At 37.2% G+C, this 13,652-nt stretch overlaps 1 protein-coding gene and 1 long non-coding RNA gene across 2 annotated transcripts; both read left to right on the top strand.

Moving 5' to 3' along the window:
• Positions 1-6,552: 6,552 nt before the first annotated feature.
• On the top strand, positions 6,553-7,492 carry LOC121429521 (nuclear matrix constituent protein 1a-like). Its single transcript, XM_041626580.1, has one exon. The coding sequence runs from the start codon at positions 6,647-6,649 to the stop codon at positions 7,490-7,492; it is 846 nt and encodes a 281-aa protein (XP_041482514.1). The 5' UTR covers positions 6,553-6,646.
• Positions 7,493-10,624: 3,132 nt separating this feature from the next.
• LOC121430089 lies at positions 10,625-11,695 on the top strand. The gene is made up of 2 exons (XR_005972001.1): positions 10,625-10,662; positions 11,531-11,695. It is a non-coding gene; the product is annotated as an uncharacterized LOC121430089 (long non-coding RNA).
• Positions 11,696-13,652: the final 1,957 nt, after the last annotated feature.

The raw sequence follows: 13,652 nt of genomic DNA, 5'->3' as shown, positions 1-13,652 counted from the left end.
GCTGAAAGTATTTATAGCTTAAAAAATAGAGCAGAATTCACAAAGCAAAATGCCGAAAATTTCGTCAAAATCGGACAACAAATAGCAAAGTTATTGAATTTCAAAGTTTAGTAATATTTGTAAAAACAGTCGTCATGAATATTCATTAGGTGGGCTGATGATGTCACGTCTCCACTTGTTCTTTTGTATTTTATTATATGAAATTAGGTTTATTCAAATTTTTTCCTCCAAGAACTAGAAAAATTGGATTGACAACTGATTTAGTGCATTAGATATTTATTGCTGCAACTTATTTCATTATAAGGGAGACATTTTATTCACACAAGTATGAAATAATGAAAAAAATATGATCACATAAGAAAACGGAAAGTGGAGATGTGACATCATCAGCTCGCCTAATGAATATTCATGACGACTGTTTTCACAAAATATTGCTAAACTTTAAACTTCAATAACTTTATTATTTGTTATCCGATTTTGATGAAATTTTCAGCGTTTTGCTCAGTGAGTTCTACTCTGTGTATTAAGCTATGAATATTTTCAGCCTAGACCACCCTTTAAGTGCAATTGTATTTCTTAAATAAACCCACAATTTTCGGCCAAAAGGGTCAAACCAATATTTGTATTTGTTTGTATTTATTTATTCAACCATAAAACACATATCAAAATAGCAATGTACAATGGATGATAAAATCAAATTATGGTTTGGGACACCGAAAAGCAAAATGCTTGTACATGGTATCCCAAAAAGCACATTTAGATCTAGAGTAAAGTCCCAAAACATCAGACGGTTCCAAACATCGGACGAAAATGACTTCAACTCCCTCTCCATTACCACAGAGACTTGCATGCATAAATATAAATGAACATACCTGCTATTGAACTACACACACAGTAGCTCCAAGTTGCTGCTCAAAAAAAATATTCCAGAAATCAAATCAAGGGGTAAAATCCATGATTTTGACTTTCAGAGATTCTTATGACCCTCGTTAATTATGGACTCCAAAAGATCGATGATAAAAAAATCTTGTATATAAAGAAGGGGAAGTGATTTAGGTCAGAAATATCCCTGCCGAGATCGCACATGTTCGATCTATCGCAAAAAAAATTTGCAATGGCCTCCATGGGAGTTCCTTACGGCGAGAAATTTGATGCCCTTCCAAATATGGCACGATCCCAAATATCAGATATATCGGCCGATTGAATTGGAAATGCATGCTCATGACGCATGCGCGCTCATTTTTCAGAACAAAGTCACACACAACTGTGCAAAGACGTCCGATGTTATGAGCAGAAAGAGGTCAATTTGGTAAGTTAATTATCATTATTTACTGATTTCTACATTAAAATTTTTGATATTAAAGGACAAGTCCACCCCAACAAAAACTTGATTTGAATAAAAAGAAAAAATTTCAACAAGCATAACACTGAAAATTTCATCAAAATCGGATGTAAAATAAGAAATTATATAGCATTTTAAAGTTTCGCTTATTTTCAACAAAATAGTTATATGAACGAGCCAGTTACATCCAAATGAGAGAGTTGATGACATCACTCACTCACTATTTCTTTTGTATTTTATTATATGAAATATGAAATATTTTTATTTTCTCGTCATGGTCATGTGAAATAAAGTTTCATTCCTCCCTGAACAGGTGGAATTCCATTATTTTAACAATTTGTGCTTCAGGCAAGGAGGTCCTAATCGTCAAATTCGTAAAAATTGAAATATTGTATAACTCAAACAATAAAAAACAAAAGAAATAGTGAGTGACATCATCGACTCCCTCATTTGGATGTAAACAGGCTTGTTCGTATAACTATTTTGTTGAAAATAAGCGAAACTTTGAAATGTCATAACTTTCTTATTTTACATCCGATTTTGATGAAATTTTGAGCATTGCGCTTGTCTGATTTTTCTCTATTGATTTCAATCAACATTTTTCTGAGGTGGACTTGACCTTTAATAATTAAAATCAGCATTTGACCAGCTGAAATAAAATCATTTTATCAAAAATAAAGCAATTATTTTGTGGTCTATAACACGGTTTATATCGCTGAAATATAAACCGTTGAAATTTTTCTCTCTTTGACATGAACTGATCTACCTTGTTATTGCATTTCTTTTTCTAAAGTGATTATCTTGCCTGCCACTGCCAGTGCCAACACCAAAATTAGGGTCAATATCATATCGACCCTAATTTTGGTCATTCTACTGTGAGAATTGCTTGCCCAATGTAGCTATATTACCCAAAATCAAGATAATAATAAATATTGGCGAATGATACATAAAACTAAAGGCAGGGCTCGAAACTAGCGGCGGTCCGACGGTCCCAGACCGGTAAAAATCGCTGTCGGGCCAGTAGATTTTCAGAAATAGGAAGATTTACTGGTCCGACATGACCATTAAAAATATCATTGTCATTTGTCGGGCCAGTAATTTTTCCAAAAATAGCAAGATTTTAAGGGTCCGACATGACCAGCAAAATAAAAACCATTGTTGAGCCAATAATTTTTCCAGAAATTGTCAAATTCACTGCAAACCATTCCCCCCCCCCCCCCGAAAAATTCTGTCATTCACACACAGAACACACACGAATGAATCGCACGTGTTACTAGAGTATATACAGTACAGCCACAAAACCCACGTGGTAAATTCTCTACTGGCTGCGAGAACGAAGCTTGGCTAAATCCTAGCAGAAATCTCTCATAAAACTGTCAAAATTCATGGTTCATACTCAGGAAAGGCTCTTAAAATGTTCATATTTCCTAAAATTTGGAGTAACTCTGTAATTTGTTAGTAAAAGGACAAATTTTCACTTCTGTTTGGTTCAAACAGATCAGGTTTCGGTGATATCTTCTGAATACATATTAGCCCCACATGTCCATTTATGTGTGTCCAAGTTTTATGAACTAGACCAATATACTTTCAAAGTTATGATGGTAATTCAACAAATACCACTAATTCGACCAAAGTTTATTGACCCTAAATGACCTTTGACCTTGATCATGTGACCTGAAACTAGCACAGGATGTCCAAGTTTCATGAATCAGATCCAAAAACTTTTGAAGTTTTGATTGTAATTCAATAGATATCCCCTAATCGGCCAAAGTTCATTGACCCCAAATGACCTTTGACCTTAGTCATGTGCCGTGAAACTCATGCAGGATGTTTGGTGATACTTCATTATCTTATGTCCCAGTTTAATGACCTAGGTCCATATATTTCCGAAGTTATGATGACATTTAAGATTTTGATGTTGATTCCCCCAACATGGTCTAAGTTCATTGACCCTAAATGACCTTTGACCTTGGTCATGTGACATGAAACTCTCATAGGATGTTCAGTAATAATTGATTAACCTTATGGCCAAGTTTCATGAACTAGGTCCATATACTTTTTAAGTTATGATGTCATTTCAAAAACTTAACCTCAGGTTAAGATTTGATGTTAACGCCGCCGTCGGAAAAGCCGCGCCTGTAGTCTCACTCTGCTACGCAGGTGAGCTAGTGAGACAAAAATGAGAAAAATATCATGACAAGACGGAAGAGACTTGCCCGATGTTTACGCCACCACCTTGTTTCCTTTGGTTCTTCGCCAACGTTGCAGACGCTCTGTGTAGTCCGATGCATTGTGATTTAGGTGAAACAAATGAATGGCTGCTGTGCTGTGAATTCATATCATGACTCAAAAAGGCCATCGGCAGCGGATCTACCGTATGCGTAAATGTGTCATCTACATGTACGTACCGCTTCCAAACTTTGATGAAGAAGTATATGACAGTGTATAAAAAAATCATCATCATTGCGTTCTAAAGACTAAGCCTACGTCAGTAAATGATTTTCTAGAAGCCGCCTGGCTAGCCCGGGCTAGACAGTTGGCAGCCGTCTGTTTCAAGGAGTTTTTTAACATTTTTTTTTAAAATCTCTCCTCGTACACAGATGGCTGGCTATCGTGCAGCCACCATATTTAGGGGACTTGCAATGCAAAATCCCCCCATTGAGGCTCTTCAATTTTTGTCTTTAATGAATAAAAATTTTTGAAAGTTAACGTGAACAAAATGCAAATTAATATTCCCTCTTGGCATTAATTGCCAAGAACTGACAAAAATCAAGTTAAAAGGAACAAAAACAGTGACTTACCTCGGCTGTCGCGCAAATTCACTTCCCCGTTTTATCCGATCTAAAGTATGGTAGTGGATTGTATTACCGAACACTTTTCATGAATTCAATCATTTTAAAAATAGGGCCTATTATTCTCATAAAATTCACCAAACTTTCACCATAAATACACAATTAGGCCCTACCTACAAAATATAAATATGTACAAAATTTGCCGAAATCATTTTTCCATTTGATATTAGCTTCCAATCGGACCCCTCTTCGGATGTGAAATATTTTGGTCACCTGATAAAGGTATCGTATTACCGAACGTGTGTTTTCTTTCTATGGGAAAAGTTGAGAAATCAACAAAATCACTGATGAGCTATTTTGACCTAGGCTAGGCCTATTTTATTATTTTTAGATTAAGACTTTGAAAATGTGTTTTTACCATTTTTCATCATCTTTCTATTCAAGTACGGAAAGACTTCCATATGTCCCCTCCACTAATTTAAAAAAATTACTTCCCCAAAACCCCCTTCTGTCTTTCTCTTTTTTCTTCTTTTTTTTCTTCTTACTTCCGGTGGGAACTTGGATTCGAACCTCTCGCTGCAGAACGAAGCATCTCCAGTCTGTCGCCTTACTCACTGAGCTAGCACTTTTTAGCAGGAATTGTTGAAAGCCATGGGTTTCATAACAATTATCAACCGATATTACGACTAGTCTACTCTCCAAGAGTATTGGGCATTTATTTTTCTGACTAAATAAACCGATGCCATGGGGAATTACACACACTCGAATTTTTGACGGAATAAAGCCATATTTTGGTATGTATCCGACTTTTCCTTCTTGAATCTCTTAGATATTTTTTTTTTCAATTTTAGTGGAGGGGACATATGGAAGTCTTGCCATGTTCCTTCATCCATATAATCATGGTAAGTCACTAAGTGCTTGATTTCTGTTTTAACTATTTATTCGGAGAATTATTTTGACCATACTTCACGCTTGTCAGGTGAGTACTGTATGCCAAATTACGTCGTAAGGTCCAGAGGCCGATTGCACGAAAGGGTCTTTCCAAGGACTGTCATTCATGTCGCTCATCTTTTATGATATGCTATAGCGCAGCCATTCTCAATTACTTTTTTGGAAGCGCCACATTTCTTGTTGAGAATCGGTAATGCTCCACTATCCATTACGCAATATCAGCGGAGGGGGTCCAGAGGCCCCTGATGGGGGTCGAGGGGGCAGAGCCCCCAGAAGTTTTGGAATATGAGGCCTTTTAAATTGCCCATGCAGATATGCTGCAATAGATATCAACAGAAAAAATACAAATGCCAACAAACTACACAATATTAATATTAAAAGAAAAATGACCAGTGACTTGTTCACAACATACCAATGATACCACTAGTTCAGACTGTTCTGCACCAGATCTATTGGCTGAAGCAAGTGGCGTAATGGGTAAAAAAATCAAGAGGGCTAGATATGGCAGCTGAAGTAAAAATATTGAACTTTTCAATACAAAAATATATATTTTGACATAATATTAAGATAATTCCACTCGTTCCCTTTCTTTTCTTTCCCTTTCTCCTTTTCTGTTTCTTGCCGTGAAACACATGGGGCCCCCAATCTGTACCCCAGTGGCTAAAGTTACGTTCCCCGATTTTGCAAGGGCTGAAAATTATGCGTTACACTGCCCTAGCGCCCCAAACTGCCCATCTTTCTCTACAACTCACGTGCAGTATTATTCATTCAGTTCGTCTTTAGCAAGAGTGCATGCAGACAATCACGGCAAGCAATACATCTGAGCATACATATATTTCACTTTTACAACTTCGGATTTCAATCGGCTCCGGAAACAAGGTTTCTGCTTGTTATGTCCCAAATTCATAATCTATTATGATCAGGATGTTCTTTAAATATCACATTATTTGATGTTTAACTCTTAACCAAAACTTATACTCTGGAAATGCAAAATTTATCGCCTACAAACGGGGTTTTCATATCACTTCTGTGGCACATAAACTTTGTAAGAATAAATAAAAAGGAGAACACCATCCATAATAGGGGTTATCGAGTGCTAAATTGGACAAAATTTGAGGAAATCAATAAGCAATTAAGTGTCAAGTAAAGAGTTTTTGTTTTTGTTTGTATTAAAATGATCACCAAATCCTTATTTCCAGGTTACTGGTAGATACATTTTTATTTCCCCAATTTTTCTTATTTTTACTTTTTTTATACCAACTCCCAAGCGCCACTCCGCAAGGCTCGGTGCGCCACAAGTGGCGCGCGCGCCACCATTTGAGAATCCCTGCTATAGCCTAAGGCTAAGCGCAGAGCTACCAAGTCTCACGCATTGTGCGTGAGACTCACGCATTCAGGGTCCGTCTCACGAACTCACGCATGGCACCCATTTTTCTCATGCATCGGGACCCGACAGAACCGACAAGTAGATGAATTTGAGGAATCTGACACGGAAATAGAGAAAGAAATAGACAAATCCTATGCAGAATTAGCAAAAGAAATTGTGGAAAGTGATGAAGAAATGGAAAAAGAAATAGACAAATCTCATGCAGAAAAGGAGAAAGAAATATACGAATCTGACACAGAAATCGAGAAAGAAATAGACAAGTTCAATGCCGAAATGGGTAAAAAAATGAAGGAACCTGATGCAGAAATGGAGAACAAATTTGTCAAAACTGACGAAGAAATGAAGAAAGAGATAGACCTATCCAATACGAAGATGGAAAAGGAAATCGAATCTGATGCAGAAAATGAAAAAGAAATAGACGATTCCAATGCTGAAGAAAGAGAAGACTCTATGACAGAAATAGATAAAGAAATAGTCAAATCTAATGCCAAAATGAAAGCAATTGAGGAATGGAATGCAAAAATGGAGAAAGAAATAGAGGAATCCAATGCCAGATTGGAGAAAGAAATAGATGAGTCTGACTCAGAAATGGAAAAAGAAATTGTCGACTTTGATGCAGAAGTGAAGAAAGAAATAATCAAAACCCGTGCAAAAATAGAAGAGTCTTATGCAGAAATGGAGACAGAAGTTAACATATCTCATGCAGAAATGAAGAAAGAAATCAAGGAATATAGAGCAAAAACAGATGAAGAAATTGAGGAGTTTGTTGCAGATAACGAGAAAGAAATAGTCAAAACTGATGAAGAAATGGAGAGAGATATAGAGGAATCCAATGCAAAAAACACTGAGGAAATGGACTTTGATTTTAAAGACACAGATATTGGAGAAATCCTTTCAAATGGTGCTTGTACTGCACATGACACACTTGTTGACATTTCGTATGATAGTGAAACTCATGCAAATACTGCAGACAGTGGAGATCTTAAATCTGACATTCCAAACACAGAAATCATGGTCTAGAGAAGTAGACTCAGACCCTATGGATGTACTTGTAGATGACCATGATGGAGACAGAGAAACTGAGGCAATTGTCTCAAATGTGTCAGAATGTGGAGATAATGACTCTGATATTGCAAATAAAGTAAGAAGAGAAATTGACTCGGATAACACTGATACAGATGATGAGGGAAATAGCTCTGAAGAAGCAGATACAGAGAATGGAGAAACTGATGATAATTCAGAAACAGAAGAAACTGACTTGGATGATTCTGAAACAGAAGCAGACGAATCTAATGATATGCACTCGAATAATGATGATACAGTAACTGAAGAGAGTTTGGTTAGGTGCACAGAAAAGCAGGTGTCGACTCTATCATTGGACATTTGAAAATTTTGTATACCAATAGTGACTGTCTACTTAACAAACTGGATGAACTCTCTCTGCTTCTGGAACAATGTGCAGCTGATATTGTTGTTATCTGTGAATGCCTACCCAAAAATTATGATATCAAGCCGACTGTGCAAAATTATCAGCTTGAAGACTATGTCCAATTTTCAAATATTGACAAAGAAGATGTAAGAGGGGTCTTGTTGTATGTGCACAAACACTATGCTAGTTTGGTCAAGGAAATAAGTTTTGAGTCAAGCTTTGATGAATGTGTGTGGGTAAATATGAGGCTGAAAGGAATGGACTCATTAATTCTGGGAGGCATCTACCGCAGTCCAACTTCTAACAGAGATAATTCAAATACTGATATGGTGACTGAGCTGCTGTATAAAGTTGCAGATAGCAATCCTTCGCACCTGATCATCGTTGGTGACTTTAATTACCAAACATCAACTGGGAGAACTGGACATCCCATCTTTCGCATGAACAGAAGTTTATCGACTGCTTGAGTGACTGTTTCCTTCATCAGCATATAGATGAGTACACACGATACGGACAGGACAACAACCACATATACTGGACCTTTTGATCACCAATGAAGAAGGAATGATTGGAAATATATCTTACCTGCCTGGCCTAGGTTTAAGCGATCACCAATGTATCCTTATTAATGTAAATTTATACGCAGAACAGACATTGAGAAAAGAGGAAAGGTATCGATACCATAAAGGTGACTACCAGGCAATAAATGATACCATCATTGACAAAGATTGGTATAGTGAATTGGAGTCCATGAATGTAGATGAGTCGTGGAACTTCTTCTCAATCACCTATCAAGCAGCAATAGACCGCCACATCCCCAAGACCACAGGGGTTAGACTAAAGAAGAAGAAAGTCTGGATGACAAAAGAAGCTCTCAGACAACAGAAGAAACATAGATCTTGGAAAAAATTTCGTAAAAGTGGCGATGATGTAGATTATCTGCGATCAAGAGAAGAAGCTATTAAATTTCGAAAGATGACAAGGAATCTTCCCAGGAATTTGAAAAGGACATTGCCGACAATATCAAGTCTAACCCCAAAGCTTTCTGGAGATATGCAAATAGCTCACGAAAATGCAAAGCTAATTTGGGGTCATGAAAAATCAAGACGGAATCACTGCTGAGAAGGATGAGGACAAAGCTGAACTCTTTAACCTTTTTTTCAACAGTGTATTTACAGATGAAAATGTGCAGCAGATCCCAACTTTGGTAGACAGACACAAAGGTAATCTCTTAACCGACTTGGACATTACCACAAGTACTGTGAAGAACAAACTGAAATTACTGAAGTGTTCAAAATCATCTGGGCCTGATGGATTTCACCCCAGAGTTCTCAAAGAAACTGCTGGAACAATTTGCATACCTCTTGCGCTTATCTTCAGAAAGTCCTTGAAAGAAGGATGTCTTCCACAATCATGGAAAGATGCTAACATCACACCTATTCACAAGAAAGGAAAGAAGGATGCAGTGGAAAACTACAGACCAATAAGCCTGACCTCAGTTATCAGCAAGGTGATGGAATCTGTTGTGCGTGACGCCATCCTCAAGCAACTAATTCAGAATGATTTATTGTGTGATGCACAACATGGATTTCTTCCAGGAAGGTCTTGTATTACGCAACTGCTAGAGGTCATGGAATTGTGGACTGCCTCTCTTGATAAAGGATGTGAAATCGATGCCATCTACCTTGACTTTTGTAAGGCTTTCGACTCTGTGCCACATGAACGACTAATGAGCAAGCTAAGATCTTATGGTATAGCAGGTAGTCTGGAGAAATGGCTTTATAGTTTCTTGACTCACCGCAGGCAGAGAGTTGTCATCAATGGAAAATCATCACAATGGTTACCTGTTAGAAGTGGCGTGCCTCAAGGTAGTGTTCTCGGACCGATGGTCTTTGTTGTGTTCATCAATGATCTGCCTGAGGTAGTAAGCAGTAGTAAAGTATCGATAAAGTTAGATATGATGATGAAACTGTTCAGAGAGATCAGAATGGAGGAGGACTGTGACAGCTGCAAGCTGACTTAGACAACTTAGCTAAGTGGTCCAAGATGTGGCAGCTTCAGTTCAATACAGCAAAGTGCAGATACCTCCATCTTGGTCATCAAAATTCCCATCATCAGTATCATCTAGATGGAGATATGCTGGAGGAAGTTTCAGAGGAAAGAGACTTGGGAGTCATCATGGACTCTCAACTGAATTTCCACTCCCATGTAGCCAGTGCAGTCTTGAAAGCAAACCGTGTGCTTGCTACGATTCGACGAACCTTTGTGCATAGAGACAAAGACAACATCAAGAGGTTATACAAGTCACTTGTGAGACCAATTCTGGAATATGCAAATGGGATATGGTACCCAAGATATACCTCTGACCTGAAGGCTATTGAGAAAGTCCAGCGACGAGCAACCAAGCTAGTACCAACCCTGAAGGATATGGACTATGGCAGAAGGCTACGTGCAATGAAATTACCTTCCATCAAGTACAGACTTAGGCACGGCCGTAGTCACTAGATGGCGCTGTCGCGGAAGTGCTCAAAATTTGTACGTAAGTTTCGTCCGCTTGTCAATGAGTGAAATCGCATAGCGATGCGATATCGTCAAAATTAAGCCCCTGTCAGCGCGGATGAATATGATATTTTCTCTTTGTGATTGTCCTCCGTGCGATGAAAAATATGTCATCGTAATGCATAGGACTTTCGCGAGCTACCGAAGTCATTTTCGTGCCCAAATTCCATGAAATCTTCCAAAAATAACCATGAAAGTGTCGGTAAGTCAAAAGTGTCGTGAGTTGCTCTCAATTCTTACCTTATTTAGTTGTATTTCTTGCAAAATGGGTCTCGAAGGGTTCTGGATTTTCTGTTGATTGTGAAACTTGAATTGATTTCCTTTCTGTGTCTTGCAGTTAAATTGCAGCGCGGGGAATCGCAAAGGCTGTGGAAGCCCTTCTCAGTGAGGTTTACAAGCTGAGCTGCCCTTGAATTTGGTCGAATTTCGAGCCATTTTAATCGCGCGCACGGGATGATTAATTAACATAACAATTAGCAGATTAGAGATCACGATTACGTCACGTACGTGCGTACGTGTGATACACAGAAATGAAATAGAACTTGAATCACACGGAATCACAGTCAAGAAATGCTTTGTTTTCTTTGTTTGCTAAATGATTTCCTGAATTTAAAATCATGAATAAACACCAGACATGAAGGAGATAATCATGGTCATATGAGGAATAACTAAATATTTTCTGAAAACGAGTGAATATGATGGGGCAATAATGTGCATGCACTGGAAAATGAAGTACATTCACCTCACTGTCAGTGCCGTGGTGTCAGTCACTCAGACACAGTGCTTTATTGCTTTTTACTGGCATTTTCTTTGCACTGCCGCCGCCACTGGTTTTTCTTTTGCCAACTAGATTAAAACTCATTATTAATATGTTTATTGCAATTTTTGAATAAATGGTAATACAAAGTGGAAAAAATGAAGATAAAAATAATTTGGACTAAAATATGCCATCATCCCCCCCCCCCCCTCTAAAAAATACACACTATCTTGAATGACTCGTTTATTTAATTTGCATTGAAAAATAAATAATTGTATTTATGCACTTTTTTATTTCTCATTCTTTTTGCCAGAATATCAGATGCCATCATGAATAACCTCACCTCCAGATTGAACTCCTAAACATCTTGACAATGACTATCTACTGAGATATCTTGCCTTCTTGAGATTGGAAGTTTTAAGTTCAAGTCAGAGTGACCTAAGGCCCTACTAACAAGAAGAATCCAGATTTACATAAAGACAAATCCCACGAAAGATACAAACTGATTTTACTCTTAATGTGTAGTGTGTGAGACACTGTGTTTGTGTTTATTTTGAGGAGGACCTCCTGTCTCTGTTTTTATTATTTTATTGACTGAATGAATGATCAATACCTAAAAGTGAGAACTGATTTTTGAGGAGAGTACATTAGTGTATGGTTTTGAGTGAATTTGATTTGAGTAACTGTTTTTCTTTATTATTTTTCTCATAATTATTATTTTGCCTTTTATTATATATTTTCAGTTATATATTGTCAGTTACATTAAGTTGAACTTCCAAATTTGATCAAAGTGTTCAATTCTTGGGATAGAATTTTATCAGGTAATAAAACTGAGTTTGATAAATCTAAAAAAGGACACTGAAAAAATATGAACACTTGGAGATGCTCACTAAGAGGAAAAAACATAAAAGGAAATGGAACTGAAGTGAATGTTATAGCATGCCTTTCGCAGATCTCCCAACCAGGCATCATTATCCCCCTAATAGGTGGGGGGGTATCCCCTAAATTTGAGGTGGGGAGGGGCGATTCCATCCCCTCAATTTTTTGTTGATAACCTTATTTTTTAATTTTTTTGGCTTGTCAATTTTCAATTTTGTTTCCTGTGTCCCCCCAAGATATTATTTGGTCACTATCTTTTTTTTTCGGGGGGGGGGGGGTCAAAAGATTTTGGCAGTTCCCCCTAAAATTTTTTGCTTCCCCCACCAATGCCAGGAATGTTGATGTTCAACTGAGAGTTGCTGAAGTGGAATCTCTGTTTGTCTGTGAACTTGTTATAGAGAATGATTATTCCAGGACAAGTTAGATGATATTACCCAGCCCATAGCATACATCCCAACAATGGAATGGAGGCAATATACCCCTGTAATACATGAAGTATCATATTATCTTTAGGTTGGTTTGGAAAGTAAGTTCTCTAGTCAATATTAATGTCTGCCCAACAAAATGGTACTATCTGGCAATTTGGTGGTTCAATCACAAGCAGAAAAAGTTTAGTAAATTGACACTAGTAAGACAATTAAACAAATATAATACAGCCAAACTGTCTGACCCCTTACTTGACTACTGACTTAACTAATTATTGAAAAATGACAAGGGATGCTTAGGCCCTTTGTAACCATTTCATTGGGCAGTCTGAGCAGAAATGACTAGAATTCATACTTTCATGAAGATGAAGGAACATCAAAATGATTATTACAATTTAGCAAATATGAATTTATAACACTGTCATGGTTATAAAAAATAATGAATTTCTATCAAGTAAAATGACAATACAATGTAAGACATAACTGCAATAAAGTAATTTCATTTCCAAAAGATATCTTCCATAATTTAATAACCAAATTTCTCAAGATAATATTTCTTCTGCACAAATTGTATGAAATGCTCAGTGTAAATCATGCTGTTTATAAATCTCTTGGAATTTTTTTTTTCAAAATGAAAATACATGTAAACTTAATCAAAACCAGGGGTGGTGGATCCAGGATTTATCCGGGGGGGGGGGGGGGGCACATTTTCAGATGAAAATTTGTCAAGCAAAAAAAGGGCCTTACCGGGGGGGGGGGCATTCTTTGATGAAAATTGCATATTTTCATTACATCTTGACTGTAGCTCCCAAAGGGGGGGGGGGGTTGAGCTAGATGTGCCCTCCCCCAGATCCACCAGTGATAAAAATCAACATTTATGAAAGATTGCATACCTTATATTCTGAATTGGTAAATTCAATGCATATGTCTACAAAATGAAACTGACATGTTTGGATAAATTGCTTATTTTTGTTTCAAGAAAGAATTCATCAATAACAGCTAAGAGTTTTGAGAAAACATCAAGAAAAAATAATATTCTGATATGCAATAACTATATCTATTTTTATATGCTTTTTTTTCCAAAAATTTAATCCTTGACATGGGGGGGGGGCTGGTTTAGTAGTCAAATTT

Source organism: Lytechinus variegatus, chromosome 16 (assembly GCF_018143015.1).
Source record: "Lytechinus variegatus isolate NC3 chromosome 16, Lvar_3.0, whole genome shotgun sequence".
NCBI lineage: Eukaryota > Metazoa > Echinodermata > Echinoidea > Temnopleuroida > Toxopneustidae > Lytechinus > Lytechinus variegatus.
Note: the sequence above shows the minus strand (reverse complement) of the source record. Positions and strands in the feature narration are given on the sequence as shown.

Excerpts from the sequence above, each read along its gene's own strand:
- LOC121429521 (XM_041626580.1), top strand. The coding sequence starts at position 6,647 with ATGGAAAAAGAAATAGACAAATCTCATGCAGAAAAGGAGAAAGAAATA.